Genomic DNA, 23,617 nt, shown 5'->3' with positions numbered 1-23,617 from the left:
TCTTGACCATTTGCAGATAGCCAACTGTCATTTCTAGCCATCTCCAATCATCCCTTCTATTCCCAGGCATCTTCAGTCGTTTTTTGTCATTCTCTCAGCCATTCAGTCATTTCTAGACATCATCTGCCATGTCTAGCCATTTCAAGGTAGGTTTAAGTCGACCAAAGCCATGCTAAGCCCCCTCAGCACTCTCTCTCTCTCTCTCTCTCTCTCTCTCTCTCTCTCTCTCTCTCTCTCTTTGTTTGTGTATGTGAGAGAGAGAGAGAGAGAGAGAGAGAGAGAGAGAGAGAGAGAGAGAGAGAGAGAGAGAGAGAGAGAGAGAGAGAGAGAGAGAGAGAGAGAGAGAGGAACAAGACAAATACGGAAAATAATAAAGAAAAAATAACGATAGAGAGAGAGAGAGAGAGAGAGAGAGAGAGAGAGAGAGAGAGAGAGAGAGAGAGAGAGAGAGAGAGAGAGACATTATAAGCAGTGAGTCAGCAAATTCTTCACTGCCTGAGGGACAACTCTACTTTTTTATCTTTTTTTTTTTTTTCACCGTCTCCTTTTCCCTGAATCATTACTTGGGAACGCCATTTTTTGTCCCTCCCCTACACTGAACAACACTCTCTCTCTCTCTCTCTCTCTCTCTCTCTCTCTCTCTCTCTCTCTCTCTCTCTCTCTCTCTCTCTCTCTCTCTCTCTCTCTCTCTCTCTCGTTATTTCATTTATTGTTTCTTCCGTCTCAAGCTAAATTTCTCTTCTATTTTTTTTTAAATGTGTGTTTTCTCTCTCTCTCTCTCTCTCTCTCTCTCTCTCTCTCTCTCTCTCTCTCTCTCTCTCTCTCTCTCTCTCTCTCTCTCTCTCTCTCTCTCTCTCTCTCTCTCTCTCTCTCTCTCTCTCTCTGTGTGTGTGTGTGTGTGTGTGTGTGTGTGTGTGTGTGTGTGTGTTAGTTTTTTTCTAGATTTTTTCGTGTTTATCTTGATGTTTATGTCGTCTCTCTCTCTCTCTCTCTCTCTCTCTCTCTCTCTCTCTCTCTCTCTCTCTCTCTCTCTCTCTCTCCATCCGTCCATCCATCAATATTCTTTATGTATTTATCTCTCTGTGTACAACTTTCCGTCGATAATTCAATGCAAAACACCCCCAAAAAATAGCTGCATAATTTTTCTTTATTGATATATATATATATATATATATATATATATATATATATATATATATATATATATATATATATATATATATATATATATATATATATATATATATATATATATATATATATATATATATATATATATATATATATATATATATTTTTTTTTAATAGAAAATGTGAGGAAGAACTGTCATAGAAAAGAAGTAAAAGGAATAGAAGAAAAGAGGAAATACAATAAGACATAAAAGAAGAAACAGAAGGAGAGAAGAAAAGAACAAGAACAAGGAGGAGAAGGCGAAAAAAAGAAGATAAAGGAAAAATAAAAAGGAGAGAAAAAAATGGAGGAGGAGGAGGAGGAGGAGGAGGAGGAGGAGGAGGAGGAGGAGGAGGAGGAGGAGGTGGTGGTGGTGATGGAGGAGGAGGCGGAGGAGGACGATAACCAAAACAACAACAACAACAACAACAACAACAAACACCACCAACAACAACAAACGCCACCACCACCACCACCACCAACAACAACAACAACACGGCAAAGAATCAGACAGCAAAGTTATCACCCATTAAAACGGTAAATAAAAAAAAAAGAATGACAAGTTAATGATGATGAGTCTTGAGGATGATAGAGGTACAAATTTACAACACCATATTGACGTTTTGTGTTGCCTTGGTGGTAGTGGTGGTGGTGATGGTGGTGGTGGTGGTCAGTCTGCCCAGTTTGATGCATTCCCAGCAGCGAGCGGAAGGAAAAGAGTTATGCCTAAGGGTGCCATTACACAGCCACCACCACCACCACCACCACCACCGTCGTGCTTGTAACCCCGTTCCTCGTATTCTGGCTCCTTACTCTCTCCTCCTTCCCGATTCTCCGCCTAAGTTTGTATTCCAAAAACCATTAATAAATTTCGGAAAGCACCCTTGAAAACCTCCATGAACTTCCACTAGTGTGTGTCTTTGTCGAGGTATGGCGCAGAAACTTTTCAGAATGCTGTCCAACACTTCCAGCCCTCAACCTTAACTTCGTATGGTTTGAACACTCTCTCATTAGCACTGTTGTTTAAAGGCCAAGGAAGTTATTTAAGTCAGGTTCTCAAAAGTTATTTCCTCCACTCAAAAGCACTTTCCTCCATTGACACCAAGTGACAGTTATCGAGAATAGAGGTAAAAAGTATCTTGTTTTTCTTAATATAGCGTTGACTCCTTACACGCACTCCTCTTCCTCCTCCTCCTTCACGATTCTCTTCCTCTTCCTCCTCCTCTTCCTCTTTCACGATTCTCTTCCTCCTCCTCCTCCTTCATGATTCTCTTCCTTAAGTTCGCATTCTTAAAACGCTCTGAGCTCTCACCAGGACTATTTTCAAAGGCCACGGAAATGATTTGTGAAATATTCATATGTGTTTTCCCTTATGTTAAATTCTCATCAACTATCACTAGAGTAATGAGCGCACCCTTAACTTTTTCACTTTCATTCCCCTGGTCCATTTTTCCCACAAATACTACCACGCTATTTGCAACTCGCTATAAAAACACCCTTGAAAAAAACCCACTCGAGTCTTCTGTCCTTGTCGAGATGTGGCGCCGAAACTTTTAAGAACGCAGTCACTGGTATTAATTTCTCACTCAACGCGCTTCCAGTTGATAGAGTGGTGAATTTTACGGTTGGCGTGAGTGAGGCGTGGATTCGAACCCCACTCGGGACAACCCTCTGCCTTCTTAAACAATCAGCTTTCATTAGGACCATCTTTATCAGTCACTCTTGGGTGTTTTCTCTAGTTACGTTAATGATCTTGAGTTATCACTAGAATCATGAAAGCATCCTTGAAAACCCACAATAACTTCCACTAGGTAGAGTCTTTCCATGAGATCTGACGCCCAGGTTTTTCTTTTTTTTTTTTTTTTAGGAATACAGTAATCAGTATAATTTTTCACACATTGCCCGCGCTTCCAGCCTTCATCTTCAACCTTGTATTGTACTGAACACTGAGCTCTCATTAGCACTGTTTTTAACTTATACAAAGATCATTCTACGTTCTCATGGGTGTTTTTCTCCCAATGACGACACCAAATCCTTGTTAAACTATCAGTATGATCATAAAAGTACCCTTCAAATTCACATTAGAGCCAGAAGTGGTCGGGAATCGAGATAAAACCCCTAAACTTTTTAGTACAAGGTTCCTGGTACTGATTTCTCACACACTCCTCCAAGCCTTGGATTCTCTGACCTACGCTCGTATTCTTGAACGTTTCGATCTTTCATCAGTACTCTTCAAAGGACACAAAGATTATTAGTCTAGTTGTTATAGGTGTTTTTCCCTAACGTTGATGCGAAATCTTTGTTAAATTATCAATAGAAACTAGAAAACATCTTTGAAATACTAAGTACCTTTCATCTGAGCTATTGAAATGAGACACCGAGACTTTTGAGAATAAGGACCTTATTCATTATTATCACTAAACCATAAAAATATCCTTGAAATAACGAGTACCTTTCACTTGAGCCTATAGTTAAGACGAAACAGCAGAATTTTTGAGAATATTGACCTTAGTTCTTATCATCACTAGAATCATAAAAATACCCATTAAAACTCCAATACTTGTCATCTGAGCCTGTTAGTTGTTAAGATGAGGCAGCAAAACTTTTGAGAATACCGGCCATAGTTCTTCAAATTCAAATTGCCACTAGAATCATAAGAACACTTGTGAATTCCAGCAGCATCCACTAGAACCCGTGGAAGTTGTCGAGAAAAGACGCCGAAACTTTTGAGAACACTATTAGATCACAACACAGGTACTGAACTTCTCCCATGATTAATTTTCTGATGCATTTTTCTTTTTTTTCAATCATGCGTGAGGGAGGTTGACCAAAGGAGGAAAAAAAAGTTCGGGATGGAGAACTCAATTTGCAGTGCTTTTTATGAATTGAATATCTAACTTCCAGCACTTACCATTGGAGAATCGTCGTGAATTGTGAGAAGTATATTGTGTAAAGTTAAACACGACTACAGAATCAAGACTAGGCGCGTCAAGCTCACCGCGGCTTCGTAACACGTCATACGAGTACATTATGTGGAGGTGCAAGATGCGTGACCTGAGGTACGGCTTGTCGCGGCGCTGTTCACTTGCCCTTGGAGTCACGGCGCGTGGTCATAAAAGCGCTGCATCCCACAAGACGCGTGTGATGACCGCTACTCAAGGACTCCTCTCGTTGACTTTTTTTTTTTTATCTATCATTTAAAGCGGGGTGACGATTATCCATCAAACTTTCTTCCCTGATCAACTTTTTTTTTCCCTTTTTTCTTGGGAGGGCGGGAAGGAGGATGCAATATGATAAGTATCCGTCATTTTACTTCTTTGCTAGGGACAGTCTCTGCACTCACTTCCGTTGTTGTCTTCCCCTTTAATGGGAAGTCCACTAATCTGCTGACAACCTTACAAAACACCTGAAATTTTGTCTTGCCATCTCAGTTTATTTATTTTTTTACTTCATCACTGAGACCTCTTACTTGAAACCACTCTTTACTCCAAAGTGTAAGACCTAAGTTAAGAGTGATGGCCAAGATTTTTTTCCTCCTTTAATCTTAATCTTGTCTTCTCCTTTGCTGACAAACTCGTTATAAAATGCCGGAAAGTTCCTTTTGCCCTCTCAGTTTTTCGTACGTTCACAACTCTGATTTTCGCTCGAGAGCTCAAGATTTAAGTGCGCTCCTACTTCAGACCACTCTTTACTTTACTCTGATGATTCTCTCTCTCTTTTGTGTTTGCTTGAATTTGCTGGCATTACAGTTGTGCTTGCTATTTGTTTGCCTTTTACAAGTATGCGTGTTAATGTTTTTATTTATCGATCTCTGTATGGACCACAGCAGAATTGTACGCACGCCTTAGTTGTCAACCTGTATTGATTTGGGTTGGTCAATAAGCATCTAATCTAATCTGAAGTGTATGACCTGAGTTATGATTGACGGCAAGATTTTTTTTTTTAATCTAAATTTTCAATCGTCTTCTGATCTGACGAATCTTACAGAAAAAAAAAAAAAAAATTGTGTTGCCATCTCAGCTTTTCATGTCTTCTTTTCTTCCATCACTTAATTTCAACTTTCACAGCTGTAGATTTAAGTGCACCCTTACTTGAGACTGCTCTTTGCTTTCCTGCTAAGCCTCAAGACCGAAGTTCCGGGTGACGGCAGACGATTTCTATAAATATGGCCTAAGGGGACTTGAAGACTGAGGGAAGACAAGTGCAAAGGGAGCGTGTGTGTTGGGCGAGTTTTGACAAACTATACAAAGCAATATTTAGGCAAGACCTCAGGTAATTCAATTAAAAAAAAAAAGGCCAAGAATTAAGATTAAATAACAAAAGATCATAAAGGAAGCTGCGAGAAGTCGTCAGGCCTACACGTGGCAATTTTCTCTCTCTCTCTCTCTCTCTCTCTCTCTCTCTCTCTCTCTCTCTCTCTCTCTCTCTAGAGCGTGGGAGTCCTAGGATTATATTATTGTAGAACGAAAGCTTAACTTGAACATACTGCAGAATTAGTTAAGTCCTGGTAAATTATTTTTTTCCTACCACACGTAAAAAAATCGTATTATTGCAAAACGGACACTTAACTTGAAAACACTGAAAAAAAGTATTTCAAGCTTTTTTTTTTTTTTTACTAAATGTGAGAACATCATATTACCCTCAAACAGACTCTTCAATATACAACAGAATTACGTATTTCTAGATACTGCCAAATAGTTGTTTTTTTCTTACCAGTAGTAAGAGGAATGTATTACTTCTAACCAGACGCATAACCTGAACATACCGCAAAATTGCATATTTCTACATACTACCGAGTTATATTCCATCAAACGTGACACTTTAAGTTACCACTAGAAACATAAAAATATCCTTGAAATACAGAGTACCTTCTTTCACTTGAGCCTATAGTTAAGACGAGAAAGCAAAACATGAGAATACTTGGATACACAGCAAAACTAGGCACTTCCAGGCACTCCCTAATGGTGAAAATGAACAAACAAAACACGCGGCCTCAGCAAGACCCGTCCGCTTGAAAACACTGACCCACACTATTTGCATAACACGGCACCACACACAGGCCTGTATTCTGAAACGCTGTGCTTTCTCACCACGACTATTTTCAAAGGCCACATTGATGATTAGCCGGGTTCTCAAAGAGTGTTTTTCTTGTTAATAATGTAAAAAAGTTGTTAATCTATAACTAGAACCATGAAAACACCCTTAAAAACCCTTGTCCCTTCACCCAAAGCCTTTAAAATGTAGTGGAGGTGCGGAGCTTGTGTTTCAGAATATGGTATACACACACACACACACATACACACACACACACACACACACACACACACCACGCTTATTGAGGGTTCCAGCACACAACTGGTTTACGCCGGCCACGTCAGGCTGGATCGACCCGCGAGGCTCTGTGGGTCACTGATGCCACCACGCACTGAATGGGCGATGGTGCGGCGACCGACTGACCTTAAATTATCATGTTAATCATAAGTAGAATCATGCGGAACACCATTTACTTCTTCACTTTCCTTTCCCTTGTCTTTTTTTTTTTCAATAATTATATCACGCTATTTCCTACTCGCTATGAAAACACCTCTGAAAACACGTGGATTGATTGATTTACAACGCCAGAACAATGGGACCACAAGAAAATAAATAAATACATAAAAACAATGGTAAAAATTATTACGCATGCTTCACTAGTTACTGAAAAAAAAGGTAAAAACAACGTAACTCAAGTATTACGAAAGAAAATAAGTAAGCACAAAAACGATGGTAAAAAAATAATACGTTTCACTGTAATTATCAAGATGAAACAATGTAAGTATTATAGAACAGAAATCTTTGCTATAACTATTAAGAGCGATAAAAAAAATGCAACTCAAGAATTATAAAAGAAAATGGATACAAAAAAAAAAAATCGTTACAATTAAAACTGAAAAAAATGAAACTCCAGTATTTGAGAGGAAAATAAAAAAAATCTTCTCTATAATTATTAAAAACGGTAAAAAAAATGTAATAAGTATTATACAGGGAAGTAAAATATAAAATAACTGTATATAAAATAGATATAACACCTCAAAAAAAAAAAAAAATACGTGAAAATTACTTAGATGACATACCCGTATGACAGGTGGAAACAAGTACTTAGTCACTGCCAAGAGTAAGTTCACGCGTCTTATTCTTTTCCAATAATTTAACGTTTCCCCTCAACCGCAAGTCCTCCGATGTGTTGCCTGTCAGCTTGCAAACCCTGGGAAGTGAAAGATTCCAAGGAGATCGGCGGGCGCAAGACTGAAGGAGAACGCTAAGCAATGGAAGTGAGAGCGTCAGGTTACAAGACTTCTAGCTGTGACTGTACCTATGTGTACTTGTAGACCTGATGGCTTCTTGCAGCTTCCCTTATATGTTCTCACGTCCGTCCCCTCCAGAAATAGCGATAAGACACCTCCACACCAGCAATAGTTACATCATGGCCTGAACTCCACACGCATTACAAGGGGAGACTATTGAGACATTTATTAAACTAGATTTGTCAGTCCTTCACTAATAATTTTTTTGGAGAAGCATCTAGACCTTTTTGTAGACCTTAGCGAGCCTTTTACACGATAACAACAACAACAAATGCCACCGCTGCTAATGTTTCATACGGCCTTCACAGACACCGATCTTACCATAAGGAAAGGTAGGAAGGCAAGAATCACTTACTCTCTGCCAGTACCTAATGCGGTCTCCCCGTCAGCACTTCCTCTATGCCAACTAATGCCTTCACTTGTGGCTCTCTAGAACCATAGTCTGAAACTTCTTCCACACTTCCATTATATTCGAAAGACTCTAGTTGAAGTTACACGGGCTTTTAAAGATGTTTTTGTGGTTACAATGACGGATTAAGAAGATTTTTTGCATTATTAACAGGAGAAACACTTGAGAACCCGGTTAATTATCAGTGGCCTTGGAATGTAGTAGTGGTGAAAACCAAAGCGTTTCTAAATACTGGTGTAACACCAATACAAACTGTACCCTTGACATTGACGACACTGCTGACCTAACTGTTTTCCTCTGATGTATTAAGCAGGCAGTGATAAAGAAGGCATTACGAGCATGCATGTTATATTACTACTAACCCTTTCACGGTGGTAGACAACAATGAACAGCACCAAAAATACCCGAATATTTATATGCACCCACGGGAAAGGAAAGCAAAAAGACAATAGATGATCATAATGTCTAGCAAGTATAGTGTTTAAGTGGAACAAAAAGAAAAGTCTCATGTGATTTCAGATCAATGAACCGTGTAAGAGACAATATTCTTTCTATCAATTCAGGCACCTATTCTTTGCAAGTCTCTCCAGGTGATGACCATGACAGGCTTTCAACTCCAAGCAGCTGTCCACACATCCCTGCACCTCCAGTTCACCACTATGATACATTCCAGCACCCTTCTTTGCCATTCACAAACGGTCTTCCTCTTATACTGTATAACCAGAGTATTAAATGCATACACATATATTTAGGTTTTTTTTTTAACCATCTCTCTCTCTCTCTCTCTCTCTTTCTCAAGAACATGGAAATTCAATTATAATACTGCAACAAGTTCACACAACACTGGTTAGGGTTACATGAGAATGCTACTTCTCTGACTAAAAACTCTGCTGAGCCACGATTGATCTCTCCTCCTTCATGCTGCGAGCCAACTACCGTGTCACAAAGCCAACCAGTGCCTAGACCATTTTGAAAGTCCTCCATTTGTCCATTGCCTTAATTCTGATATTCATTTCTTAAAATGCCAAGCTCCATTGGATTCTTCACTTTCTAGTGTTGCAACCTTGGCAGTGAAGTGTACTGTAGGTTACATGTGTACAGTGCTTTGTGCCTTGTGTAACATGTGTTTGGCAACTACCAGGCAGTGTGACTTCACTCACCCTTTGCTGGATGGATCGCACTCAGGCTTACTGTGTATGAAGTTACTTACTGATTTACTAAATGTATATATGTGTATAATTATCTAGATGTATATGTATGAGTTTATATCTATGTTTATGAGTATGCATGTATGGATAGATGAGAATATTCGTCTGTTTGTAACAATCAATTTTGCCACTGTCAGTTTTTATTGCTTTGTTAAAAAATTACTAGCTTGCTTGCATGGTCTTTGGCAGATAACAAAGCAATACAAAACACTGCCACACTGAGGAAAATGGTTTTAATGCCAAAATGATGAGAGAGAGTGAGCAAGATTGGAACATCTGCAATATCACAAAACAGCGTGTGCCCACATCTTTGCTGATTGGCCGCACATTCCCGAAGATTGCAAAATACAAAGATTATACATGAACACACCCAGAGTAGCATCCTTTTCTTTTGGGTCATGCCAAACCTTTGATGTGTGTGGCTGTGCACAACTGACTTACTGTTTACGGTTGCAATGTTAATCCTATAAATGATGGAATCTTGTTCAAGGTTGTCAAAATAAATATCCTGATTGATATTTTCCAGGAACAGTATAATGAGAGGTAAAGTTTTCTTAGGCTTGACTTTGGAAAAAGTCAATTTCACCATGCAGTTTAAATAATAGAGCATAATTTTGATATGGTTCAAAAGTTCCATGAGCCTCAACCTTATTATATACTAAAGAAAGGTCAGTGGTGTGGATCACTTAGCTTTTAGGTTAGGACACAGGTCGGTTTTATTCGTCAGTAACAACTGCTTTTGTTTTGTTCAATGTTTAGTTGTAAAAGAGATAAAAAATGGAAGCAAGCACAAGCAGCCCACAGGGTGCCAGTGCTTGTAAACATATATTAATATTACCAAGACTGTCTGGTCTGTCAGTCTGTCTCAGTTTTGGATGGCAGTGAAGTTTAATCTAATACTGAAACTAATACTACCACATGCATAAGCTTGATTGCCCTTTTTGGAGAAAAAAAAAAAAAAAAAAAGGGAGGAGGGGCAATTTGAAGAATTCTAACTGTATCAAAAGTTACCAACCAGTCTGTAATTAAAGAAGCAGAGCAGGGCTGGCAAGCAGGTTTCCTAGGCCATCACAAATTTTTTGCCCCAAAACTAGGTTTATTTTCAAATCACTGTTCACTAAACATCACACTCACTTCATTTCCTTCAAGTCACTTTATGCAGCATGCACATCTGCTTGCCCTGTCTTCATTCCTCTCCCATGAATGGTACTCACTATTCATACAAGCCAGATCAACATCTTTCATTATTTCTCTTCCACTTTCAGTTATCCTTATCTGTTACATGACAGACAACACAGTACTGGCCAGTGAGTGTGTGGATAAGTGCTGATGCAGGAAACTGTTACTGCATGCTGCTGCTTTGTCTCGCATTTGGCTCCTTAACTGAAAGTAGTGTTTATGGGACACCAAAGTCCACGACAGGACACCTATCCTACCTATTTTGTGCACCACAGGACATCTGCCTTACTTAAACTAAATTTCATAATTATGAATACCTGCATTACATACAAGAGGAATAAGTTGCTTGAGGCAGGCTACCAGTTTGGGTGTGGAGGGTAGCAGTGGTGGTGGTGGTAATGGAGGAGGTAGCGGGTGCTGACATTCACTTACTTTATTCAGCTAATTTAATTCAAAGCATTCCATGATCACTAATCATGCACTATAGGACACCTCCACCTTGCTAAAAGTAAATGCAATGTCAATGATGCTAAAAGCAAATACAAAGACAAGAGGCCAGCAGCAAGCTTCTTTCATCCTGTACCTGCATCACTCCAGCCCACTGCAGTATTCAGAGTATGACATGGCACTGAAAACTGGTGATACAGATGCATCAACAGAGATCAATTCAAAGCGATTAATAATAGCCAAAAATACATTACACCACTCCTACATTCCTAATGAACAAAAAATATCAATGAAGCTAGAAGAGGTTATAACAATGAGAAAATTCCTTTGCACATGCTTTAGTACCATGGATGGAAAAGTCTCCAAATATGTAAATCCACAAATGGTAAAAAACAAGTACTGGGAAACAATGTGGCAACTAAACAGTCATTCATGTGGTAATTAATTTCACATCTGGGTTCACAAATATATGACTGAAAAAAAAAAAAAAAACACACACACAGCACTGACTTCACCCGGTCTGACACCACTCGCACTTCTGTTACAAGTATCATGTCTTCCCGGCACCGCACAACCCAGAATATTGTGGTGCTTTGCAGTTTCATCTCATTAAATACCAAAGTTACAAGCAACAAGCTAACAAGTAACTGTGGCATTTAAGCTGTTATACTGATGTTTGCATGTGGAGAAGAATTTGAAGCTTTGATGGAAACAACAATGAATGTAGAGAAAGTATGAGGCTCAAGTACCTTACTCTTACTATTGACAAGACAAACCATCCCTCTCTGCCACCCAGCAAATTATTTCTACCTTAAAAGGTTCATCCCAAACATGTAAAATTAATCAAATTTTACGCCACATAGTAACTCCCATAAGTACCTCCACACTCTAGACAACAAGCCCTGGACCAAGCATACACCCACTCAAGTAAGGCTGATATATAATACTGGGATGAAGAACAGTGCTGCAACTAATTTTTCACAATGGCATGTATATTTTCACACACACACACACACACACACACACACACACACACACACACACACACACACACACACACACACACACACACACACACACACACACACTCTAGTTAAATCTTGGCCTCCTTGAACAGGTCTCTTGTCCAGTGAAGTCCTCAGTCTTAAATTAGCAAATCCATGTGGAGTCCTTATTCTTGGAAAATTTTAAGAACATAAAAAATAAGGGAAGCTGCAAGAAGCCATCAGGCCTACATGTGGCAATCCCTGTATGAAATATGCCAACCTATTTCCATCTATCATCCCCATCCATAAATCTGTCTAATCTTCTCTTAAAGTTCCCTAATGACTCAGCACTAATAATTCGATTACTGAGTCCGTTCCATTCATCTACATCCATTCATCATTCATCCATTTCATTTTCATTATATCAAATTTGTTACAACTGGCACAGACATAAAAAATTAAAATAAATAAATAAATAAAAAGCAGACATAAGTACACTCCATGAGAGCATTATTCCTAGTTACTTTAGAGTAAAAGGCTAAACAGCTATTCAAAACTGATAATCTAAAAAAAATGTATGGCAATTTAATATAAACAAGGTGATGGTAAATGTTGATGATTTGTAAAATAGGGCTACATCATCATCCATCTATTTATGAATCACCCATATTTTCTAAACTAAGATCTAAGGACTAATATATTAAAAGAGCACATGCACCTTAAAGGGCAGAAAATCTCAGACATTTTATAACAATTTATGTGGAAAAAAAATACATTCATGAACCATCTGCTTAGAGTAAAATGCAATAAAAAAAGTAAATTATATGACTCAAAACCTTACTCAAAAGGTTATATCACTTATCAAGACAACAGTTCAGGGAGGACAACTTAGCTATGACTCATCTCTCAGTAACTTAGATCATATTTATAAAACCTGACCACTGCAACCAATCCCAGTATGAAGAGTGACTCACTTGAGGCAACAACCAACACTGCGGTGACAAATGTGATGCTCCTGGCTAACAAAACAGCAGCACTACACTGAGTTCATGATAATAGGAAGCCAATGGGATAAGTTCTTAGTAGATCTCTAAGTTATGGTTCTTTAGATGAAATTAAGTGAATGTTGCTCTTAAAGAAATGACTGTATGTGTTAACCATAAACTGTTTCTTTTTGACCATTAGCAAAACGGTAAATATTACTTAGGAGAAAAAAAAAGAGACATTAAACAAAATTAGATAAAACAAAGCAAGAAACCATAACAAAACAAAATGCAGATGGCCCATCATCATCCCAAAATTTCAACCTCCCTTCCCTAACATAGAAAAAGTTCACAACAACCCCATCCCATTCCCACTCTACCATCACTAACACCAAGACCCACACTACGCTTTACCGGGGTTGTAGCGGTGGAAGGTGGAGTAGTTATCATGAAGGTGCTTGAGCAGGGTGGTGGTGGCAGGGGGCAAGGCAACCAACAAGTGCTGCAGGCAATAGGAGTCACACAGGTCTAGCAGCCGGTACACAATGCTCTCTATCACCATCTGGGGAGGCAATGGTTCAGTTGGTGAGTCAGGGAGTTCAGTGAGAGAGTTAAGGCAGTGGTGGTGAGGGAGAGAGGGAGTTCAGGTAGTGATGATGAGGGAGTTCAGGTAGTGGCTGGTGAGGCAGTGAGGGAGTTCAGGTAGTGGTGGTGAGGAAGTGAGGGCATTCAGGTAGTGGTGGTGAGGCAGTGAGGGTGTCCAGGTAGTGGTTGGTGAGGGAGTAAGGGAGTCCAAGTAGTAGTTGGTAAGGGAGTGAGGGCATACGGGTAGTGGCTGGTGAGGAAGTGAGGGAGTTCAGGTAGTGGCTGGTGAGGGAGTGAGGGAGTTCAGGTAGTGGCTGGTGAGGGAGTGAGGGAATTCAGGTAGTGGCTGGTGAGGGAGTGAGGGAGTTCTGGTAGTGGCTGGTGAGGGAGTGAGGGAGTTCAGGTAGTGGCTGGTGAGGGACTGAGGGAGTTCAGGTAGTGGCTAGTGAGGGAGTTAAGGTAGTAGTTGGTGAGGGAGTTGTTAGGTAATGATAATCTGAATTCTGGTCTGACATTTACATTTACTGAGTTTCCAGATAATTAATATGTTCCTAATTCAAGACAAATGACATGAGTGACCTTAGCATGTATACACCATAAACACCTTGATAAAACAATTCTAAAAAAAAAAAAAAAAACACCCTTGGAAAAGTGTCTTATAAGCCATCAAATATGGTACCTTAAATCTCCTGAATATTTCTGTTACAAGTACACATTCAATAATATGCACAGTGGGAGAACTTACAATACAAGGCATCAGACTGACCCTTCAAAATGCTGCATGTTTCTCATAATCACAACTATTTAGACACTTATTTCATACTAAAATCTCTTGAAGACAAAATTACCCAGCAATTTCCTCCTTTTTAAATATGTCGATACAAAGAAAAAAATTACAGAGCTCTGACGGCCAACAAAATGCTCGCATAAGATAATCGTAAAAATGAGAGTTAAAGAAACTCATACTGCACAACACACATTTCTAACACAAGTACAGTCCCAGGCCTCACCTTGACAGCAGGGTACACAGTGGTGCGCTGGAGGGCAATGACAATCGTTGCCATAGTGAAGTGCACCACCTTGTTCAGCTTCACCTTGAACGCATCAAGTTGCTTCACCAGCCGCTCTATGTTGCTGCTGCATCCCACCAGCTCCTGAAGACATAGAAAAAAATAAATAAATAAAAATAAATAAATAAAATAAATAAATAAATAAAAACTTTCTTCTTTCTCTCACCCCATTCTGTCCACCTCTCTAATGCAAGAGTTAACCAGTATTCTTAATCATTCATCCCTTTCTCTAGTAGACTCTGGAACTCCTGGCTGCATCTGCATTCCCTCCTTCCTACGACTATAACTCTTTCAAGAGGGAGGTTTCAAGACACTTATCCAGTTATTTTTTACTACTGTTTTTGACTCTATTTGGAGGCTGGCACCTCAGAGGGCCTTTTTTTTTTTTTACTGCTGTTTTGTAACCCTTGGCTGATGCCCCTCCTATATAAAAAAAGTCAAAACACAAGATAAAACTCTGGAGGTACTAAGTACATGACATTGTAGTAACTATATAATCTAAGAATAAAAACTCAGTCTATGGTCAGTGATATTTGCTAGAAGAGAAGTGCATGACTTGTGAGGATAGTTTCAGAAGACGACAATCTAGGAAACTACATGACAGTAAGGGAGTTAACCAGAGTGTGGGAAAAAGAGTACAAGGGTCAATAGGAACAGTCAAAGAAAATCAGGCCAGTATTCAGAAGTGCTTTGCTCTCTCACCACAACTATTTTACAAGGCCACAGAGATGGTAACCCTGGTTTTCAAGACTTTCTCCTGTTAATATACAAAGAAATTTTGTTACTCTATCACTAGAACCAAAAAAAATACCTTTAAAAAACAGTATAACTTTAACCAAAGCCTTTTGAAAGTACAGGTGCAGCACAGAAGTGTTTCAAAATATGAGTAAGTACCAAGCAAGGAATAAGTGAAAAGTTTGGAAAACACACTATCTGAAGATCAACAAATGAAGAGAGAGAGAGAGAGAGAGAGAGAGAGAGAGAGAGAGAGAGAGAGAGAGAGAGAGAGAGAGAGAGAGAGAGAGAGAGAGAGAGAGAGAGAGAGAGAGAGAGAGAGAGAGAGAGAGAGAGAGAGAGAGAGAGAGAGAGAGAGAGAGCTGAGGTTGTTAGCTAGTGACAGAGCACCTGGAGTTATGGAGTGTCAAAGGAGTTGGTGGAGGCAGGAGGTGAGATGGCTGTGTGATAGGTAGGGGAGTTTTGTCAAGGAACAGTAAGAAGAAAGGGGATCTCAGAAGAATGGGAACAGGCAGAAATTATTCTCATCTATAAGAAAGGAGATGCAGAAAACTGCAAACTACAGAGCATTAAGTTTACTCCCTCATGCATACAAAGTGTTGCAAAGATAATACAAAGCAGAATTAAACAAAGAGAAGAGGAAATATTAAAAGAGCAAGTTGGATTTAGAAATGGAAGAGCCACAACTGATTATATTTTTACACTCTTACAGATAACAGAAGAGATGGGAAAAGGTCAAAATTACAAACTATGCTGTTACTGATTTTAAAAAGCCTTTGATTTGTACACAGAAAGACCATGATATGGGTGCTGAAAAGCTGGGGAACTGAAATTGGATTGGTGACAGCAGTGGAGGAATTATACATAACAATACAAAGGTGAGAGTAAGAAAATCAGGCATGCTGACAGACAACCTCAGAGAGAGAGAGAGAGAGAGAGAGAGAGAGAGAGAGAGAGAGAGAGAGAGAGAGAGAGAGAGAGAGAGAGAGAGAGAGAGAGAGAGAGAGAGAGAGAGAGAGAGAGAGAGAGAGAGAGAGAGAGAGAGAGAGAGAGAGAGAGAGAGATCCAGGGATGTTTGCCCTCTGCCCATCTGTTCAATCTATACTTTAAAAGAGTCAAGAGGGAAGCATTAGATAAGGAGGGTGTAGAAATCAATGCCCAGAGAATCACAAATTTAAGGTACGTTGATAATGTAATAATAGAGGCTGAGTCGACAGAGGACTTACAAAGGATGATAGAAAAGACAAGAACAAAACGATACAAAATGATAATCAATAAGCACAAATCAAAGTATGAAAACAAGTAGAGAGAGAGAGAGAGAGAGAGGGTCTGTACATACATCTAAGAACAGGAAGGATTGAACAAGTCAACAGCTTTAAATATCTCCGGGTACTTCTGAAAGATGATTGAAAAAACAGAAGAGGCAGTAAGAGAATGTATTGGAATGGGGCAGAGAGCATTTGGTAAACTAATAAAGATTTGGAGAAGCAACACAGTAAATTTGAACCTCAAACTGAGACTTCTGTTAGCAATAGTGATGCCAAGCGTCCTGTATGGATCCAAGTATTGGATCATGAGAAAAGAAGAGAGGAGATTGCTGCCTTTTGAAATGAAATGCCTTAGAAGGATTCTGGACAGAGTGACAGACACGTAAAGAGATGGTCTGGACACAGAGCGAGGATGGGAGAAGAGTGTATTTTGCATTACATGGAAAGATCAATGGAAAAAGGCAAAAAAGGGTGAATGAAGAAAAAAGTTGGAGAGCTGATGGAGTCTGCAGTAGATAAACAAAGTTGGAGAGAATATAACCATCAGATGTTGGACCCAACCTGAAGAATTCTGCGGAGGAATTAGGTCAATCAAGATGTCTGTTGTGATCTAACACCTATTTTTCCTACCTAACTCTCAATATCCCTGTCTCTGCCCTGTGAGAAGTCAGAGCAAGCAGCTATTCTCTTCCAGTGCACCAACAGTGAGTAAAGTAATGAAAGAACACAAGAACACAAGCAAATAAGGGAAACTGCACAGGCCAGCAAGGCTACACACGGCACTCCCTGTATTAAACTTACCTATCTACTATATCACCTATCATCCCTAACCATATAAACTCATCAAGCCTTTTAAAGCTTTCTGTTCGCTCAGCACAACTTCATTATCATGTGTACTCCAGTCAGCTACCATTCTATTAAGACCCAATTTCTTCCTATCTTTTCTAAATCTAATTTATCAAACTTTAGCCCATTATTTCTACTACTATCCTGATTACTAACCATAAGGATTTTCTTTATATCACCTTTGGTATATCCATTATGCTACTCAAAATACCTTCCTCAGATTACTTCTTAGTCTACACCTTTCTAAAAACAAAATGAAACAATGATAAGATTCCTCACAATACAGCAAATAATAATACCATGCATACTTTATTACTTTTATTTGGTGGTCCTCTGGTTCTAGTGAATCTATTAAGTCCATAATAATACAGCACACATAACAACATTGCACATACTTTTATCTGTTGGTCCTCTAGCTTGTGTTCCTGGCTGGCCTGTGTGATGAGTGCAGTGGTGAGGTGGGCAATGGCGGCCAGCACAGTGGGAGTGCGCTCCACCACCACACTGCTGTGACTCACCACCACACTGTTCACAATGTTGACTGCCGTGTTGAAAATCTGGGAAATTATATAATTGCAATGTAAAGAATCTGGAGAAAAATAAATGCTAAAACTTTACTTGTGAAAATTCTGAAAAAAAAGTAATTGCAAGAAATTTACCTGTGACAAGTATGAAAAAATATAATTGCAAAAACTTAGTGAAAAACCTACAAAAATACAATTACAGAAAGTTTCCTTGTGATAATTCTTAAAAAAAAAAAAAATCAATGCAAAAACACTGACATCTGAACAGAAAGTAGAAGAAATTTACTTGACAGTTGTGGAAAAAAAATAATAACTGCAAAAACTTTACTTTTGACAAATTGGGAAAAGTTGCAAAAATTTTACTTGACAAATCTGGAAAATCATAGCTGCAGAAACTTTACTTGTGATAAATGTGGGAAAAAACTGCAAGAAATTTACTTGACAAATCAAGGAGAGAAAAAAAAGAAAAAAAGAAAAAAGTTACAGGTTTACTTGACAATTTCTAAAAGAAATCTGTCAATACACATTCATTACTGTACACCAGGTGTGTAACTACTGATAAAAGCTGGCTCTTTTTAATTCATCATTCAATAATACAGAATTTTGAGATAGTGAAGCTAATAATTTTCATTGATGAGGCAGAGCTAATAACACAAAACTAAAAGGAAGAAGACATCATAAATAAAAAAAATGCTGCTGTACACTAAAATATGAATACACTTAGGTTAATACACAATGGTTTCTTTGAGAATCCTGAAAAGCTAACAGACCCAATATATGGCTACTACAATAGAGATAACCTTGAAAACCTAAAGATTCAGATAATAATACAACACAATAAAGACTCAAAATAGCTGGAAGCAAAGCAATACAACCAACATACCTGGCAGAAACTGTGATGTAGTTACTACAACAGATGGCACATTACAGCTCTGGATGATTCAGATAAAGGCACAACACAAAAGAACTTCTCTCAACACAGGTACAAACAAAATAACAACCTACCTGGCAGAAATTGTGGTGTGGTAACTTGTGCAGCTGGATGGCAGTGCATGGCATGAGGAGGTGGGCTTTAGTTTGGTCCTCAAATGAAATGGTCGTCTGAATAATTTCCTGCAGAGTGAGAAGGACGCCATGCAGGACAGAGCAGTCTGGCGGTCCACTGGTAGGCTGGGAGGTGGCCAGGTGCACCAAGATGGGGATGAGGTGCTCAAGAGCAGTGCGCTTCAAGAACCCATTAGCACCAGTGGCCATGGAATTGATCACAAGCCTCCACAGCTGCAGTGTGTGACCTAACTGAGCACCGCCTCTGTGTGTCCGTATCACCAGGTCCTCAAGCAGCTTCTCATAGTCCTCAGGAGAAGCAGTCAACAGCACAGGCTCCAGGGACACTTTGGTATACACATCTGTGTCAATGCCTGAGGGACAGCGGTCAGGGAGGGACAGCGCTGACCAGGCTGTGGTTAAGAGCTGAGGTGGGAGGTAAGCATTTAGAACACCTGAGTGTTTTGATACTGTTAGAAGAAAGGCAAGGGCATATTCTTCTAGCTCCTTGTTCCCAGATGACAAGCACAACTCTGATAACTGAACACTGCGTCCCAAAAGCTTTTTCCATTTAAGTTTCTTCCCACTGTCTTCCATGGGCACTGCATCTTCTTTGGTTTCCTCATCCTTAGCCTCACCAGCATTGTCTTCTGAACTCTTAGCCTCCTCCTTTGCCTTGACTGCTGTGAGGGAGGGAGCCAAAGCCTGCACGATGATGGTGTGAGCTGTGAGCACTGTGGCGGCCGTGGCAGAGCAGGTGGTGTCCAGGTCCATCTTCTTCAGGTAGCGCAGTATCCAAGTTGACAGATGTTGCTTGGCCCACTTACAACAGGCATTCCCTTTCTGTGGGTGGAAAGTTTTGAGTTATCTTGCTGAGTTAATACTACGATACACAATTTCATTTAACACAAAGGCAACCACCTAATTGATTGATTAAATTGATGGGGTTTAGTTGTTCATAACAATGGGGTCATATCAAACTTAAATGTAACTGCTAAAGAATAACATATGATGCATTGGCAAAAAAATAAACAATATAAAAAAACTAATTGCATCTAAAAAGTGACAACTCAAAATATAAAAGTATCTCAAATATTCAACTAAAGCATACCCTACTATATGAAAATCTCAATCTAATCAGCAATCTTTATCAAATCCTCACACAGCAAGTAGTCTCACCAGATGGCATGCTGCCAGCAGGAACACAGCAGGCTGCAGCAACGACTCGGTGGCAATGGAGGAGCCTGAGGTGATGTACTCGGCGAGCTCCTTCACCTGGTCAGCCACCTTGGTGGTCCATGTCAGCTTGAAAGTGAGGTACACAAGCAGGTGGTCAAAGTTGTATCGGTTTTGTAAGTCTGGAGATAAATATTGTCTGTCCATAAACTTTGCAGCGTAAGTGCCATTTGCCTTGAGCAGTGCATGGGGAAGGTTTGCCATGTGTTGTGACAACATGGAGCCATACAGAGAGGCTCTCTTCTCAATGAGCCACTGCATGATACTGCTGGCCTTGGTGATGGAAAAGAGTCTGAATGTGCCAAGGTATCCCAGCGCTTGATTCAGTGTCGATACAATGTCAAAGAAAAGCTCTTCTCTGGCCTGGTTGCTCTCCTGTATCATGAGGGAAAACAGGACCAGATGCACACCAGTCTTCAAGTTCTTGTTTAAATGGTGAAGGGGAAATTTTTTTATCAACTGAATCAAGGCTTTGAACTCTGCCATGCTACACCTCTGCACAGAGCAGGACTGGCTCTGCTCTTTCTCTATTAGTTTCCTCAAGCAGTCTCCACATTCTTCATATAATTTCCACAAAGCATTCTCTTCCTCTTTCACAGAGTCAAATTCAACAAGCAAAGGTGCAGCCTTGCTCATTTTCTTCAAGAGCTTCAGAGAGTAACTCTTGCTAGCTGGGGGGCCATCCTCACACTCTGAAAGCTTCCTCTTATTGGAGCCAAACATGGTGGCCAGAACAGCACAGATGTCTGAAAACACCAGTGGGTGCAACTGGCTGGCTTCTTCAAAGTGCCGACTATTGATGTACTCACTCCAGGACTTGTCTCCTTCCTTTACACCATTCACAAGGTGCCTGTGTGTGTGTGTGTGTGTGTGTGTGTGTGTGTGTGTGTGTGTGTGTGTGTGTGTGTGTGTGTGTGTGTGTGTGTGTGTGTGTGCATGTGTGGGGGGGAGTAATACAAGATTAGGGGAGGTTCTGAAAATCATTCCTCTTATGTATGTCTGCCACTGAATAATGTGCTACTGGTCATACTACTAGGAAGGTGTTAAAAAATTAGTGAAAAAAAAAAAACGCAAATATATCATACACTGACACCTACAACATATTTAAACAAAAACCCTTAAAAATGGTTAAAATGTCAATCATCAATACTTATAGCTGTTGTTCTGCATCACTGAATAATCTCCCAGTGCAAATCTTTACATCATCTGCACTCTAGTGCAAACAGTTCAATGCCCTAATGAATGACAGAGATCCCATGAAGTAAGGACGGCAGAGTTTAGCATTCCATGGATCATTATTGGTCTAAATTATGTTTTTATCATACAAAGCTCCCCCATTTCTCAATTATCCTCAACTACCAAGGGGCACAGATAAATACTACAGATGATAAGATAAGAAGATGAAGGTCCACATTAAGATACAGACACAGCTTAAGCAAAGACGTCCCAGCATCTGACAACTCCACACACACAAGACAAGGCATCAGATTAACCCTTTAAAATGCTGGATGTTTCTCATAACCACAACTATTTAGACACTTATTTCATACTAAAATCTCTTGAAGACAAAATCAGCCCATAATTTCCTCTTTTTGAAATATGTCCATGCAAAGAAAAAATTTAAGTGTTCTTAAGGCCAACAAAATGCTAACATAAAAATGAGAGTCAAAGATACTCATACTGCATGACACACTGTTCTAACACAAGTACAGTCCCTTGATATCACTGCCAGATGAGAGACTAAGACATCCCATCAACAGCTCCAGACACAAAAACATGAGGACCCACTTCTCTACTAACCAGGATAGCACTGCCAGATGAGAAGCTAAGACACCCTATCTACTGAACACTCCTGACACACAAAACAGTGATTCTGTACTAACCAGGATATCACTACCGGAGACATACCATCAACAGACAACTTTAGACACACAAAAACACAAGGACTCTATCTCCATTGACCAAATGAAGCCAAGACCAACTCAAACACTCCAGACACACAAAACACAAAGCCTCACTCTTTACTGACCTGGATATCACGGCCAGATGGGTTGTGTGCAGGAATGGCAGAAGGTATGTCAGGTGCACAGTTAAGAGGCAGGACACATTGCTGCCCCAGTAGTCCAGAGTGTTGGTGAGGTACTTGCCAGCAATGTCCATGGTGGTCTGGATGACAACCTGCCCTGTGTGCTCTGTGGCTGTGTCCTGGGAGAGTGCCCCCTTGTGCTGCTCCAGGGAGGCTTGGCTGAACTTCTGAATGACTAACTGCACCTGGAGTGCAAGGTTTCTTTTAGAATGTATTGGCTTTTACTTATATCATTATTTTTGTACTCTGCTGAATTTTGAACAAGAATCTCCATCTACTTAATATAAATGCTTACAATACTGATATCAAACAAGCTGGTATTTATCAGATCAAACTTTCAAGTGTGAACTGGCATCTTTCAAGTACGACCAAAAGAACTACAAAAGTATAATGAGGTGTAGCACAACCAATCACCATAACACCTAGCCTTAGCTGTATAAACAGGTACTAAATACTGAGAGTTTGGCTCCATTTTAAACTTACCAAAGCCAACTTGGCAGCACTGTTCCCAAAGTTAGCAACTCTGGCAGATATTTGAGCCCATGCATCAGAAGGGATGAAAGGAAACAGGTGAGAAATGTCTGTTGGTGGGCTTGGATTGAAGGGAACCACCTTGGGCAGTGCTGGCCAATCTCGGTAACTGTAAAATCAAAACTGTTATAAGCTTACTTTGACAGCAATAAGACATCCAGCAAAATAGAAGAACAGTTTTAAAAGCAATCCATCTCGTAATGATGTTTTCCATGCCCTCGCTGGCCTAAACCCTCGGAAGGCTTATGGACCTGATGGGGTCCCTCCTATTGTTCTCCGAAACTGTGCCTCCGTGCTTGCACCTTGCCTAGTCAAACTCTTTCAGCTCTGTCTGTCAACATCTACCTTTCCTTCTTGCTGGAAGTTTGCCTACATTCAACCTGTTCCTAAAAAGGGTGACCGCTCTAATCCCTCAAACTACCGTCCTATTGCTTTAATTTCCTGCTTATCTAAAGTTTTTGAATCTATCCTCAACAGGAAGATTCTTAAACATCTATCACTTCACAACCTTCTATCTGATCGCCAGTATGGGTTCCGTCAAGGCCGCTCTACTGGTGATCTTCTGGCTTTCCTTACTGAGTCTTGGTCATCCTCTTTTAGAGACTTTGGTGAAACTTTTGCTGTTGCCTTGGACATATCAAAAGCCTTTGATAGAATCTGGCACAAAGCTTTAATTTCCAAACTACCCTCCTACGGTTTCTATCCTTCTCTCTGTAACTTCATCTCAAGTTTCCTTTCTGACCGTTCTATTGCTGCTGTGGTAGACGGTCACTGTTCTTCTCCTAAATCTATTAACAGTGGTGTTCCTCAGGGTTCTGTCCTGTCACCCACTCTCTTCTTATTATTCATTAATGATCTTCTAAATCAAACTTCTTGTCCTATCCACTCCTATGCTGATGATACCACCCTGCACTTTTCCATGTCTTTTCATAGACGTCCAACCCTTCAGGAGGTAAACATATCAC

The 23,617-nt window shown here is 39.9% G+C and overlaps 1 protein-coding gene across 2 annotated transcripts in view; it reads right to left on the bottom strand.

Annotated features, from left to right (window-relative positions):
- Window positions 1-12,487: 12,487 nt before the first annotated feature.
- The window catches only part of LOC135108989 (unhealthy ribosome biogenesis protein 2 homolog), a 37,420-nt gene continuing 26,290 nt past the window's right edge, over window positions 12,488-23,617 (bottom strand). For both annotated transcript variants that reach the window (XM_064019921.1, XM_064019920.1), the window contains exons 9-15: window positions 22,605-22,761; window positions 22,065-22,306; window positions 19,979-20,885; window positions 18,761-19,642; window positions 17,627-17,788; window positions 14,323-14,466; window positions 12,488-13,289 (exon numbers count right to left, since the gene is read on the bottom strand). In XM_064019921.1, the coding sequence (XP_063875991.1) occupies window positions 13,131-13,289; window positions 14,323-14,466; window positions 17,627-17,788; window positions 18,761-19,642; window positions 19,979-20,885; window positions 22,065-22,306; window positions 22,605-22,761 (2,653 nt within the window). In that variant the 3' untranslated portion in view covers window positions 12,488-13,130. The remainder of the gene's footprint in view (window positions 13,290-14,322; window positions 14,467-17,626; window positions 17,789-18,760; window positions 19,643-19,978; window positions 20,886-22,064; window positions 22,307-22,604; window positions 22,762-23,617) is intronic.

The sequence above is a fragment of the Scylla paramamosain genome, chromosome 18 (assembly GCF_035594125.1).
Source record: "Scylla paramamosain isolate STU-SP2022 chromosome 18, ASM3559412v1, whole genome shotgun sequence".
Classification (NCBI taxonomy): domain Eukaryota; kingdom Metazoa; phylum Arthropoda; class Malacostraca; order Decapoda; family Portunidae; genus Scylla; species Scylla paramamosain.
The sequence above is the reverse complement of the archived record's forward strand: the minus strand, read 5'-3'. Positions and strand labels throughout refer to the sequence as shown.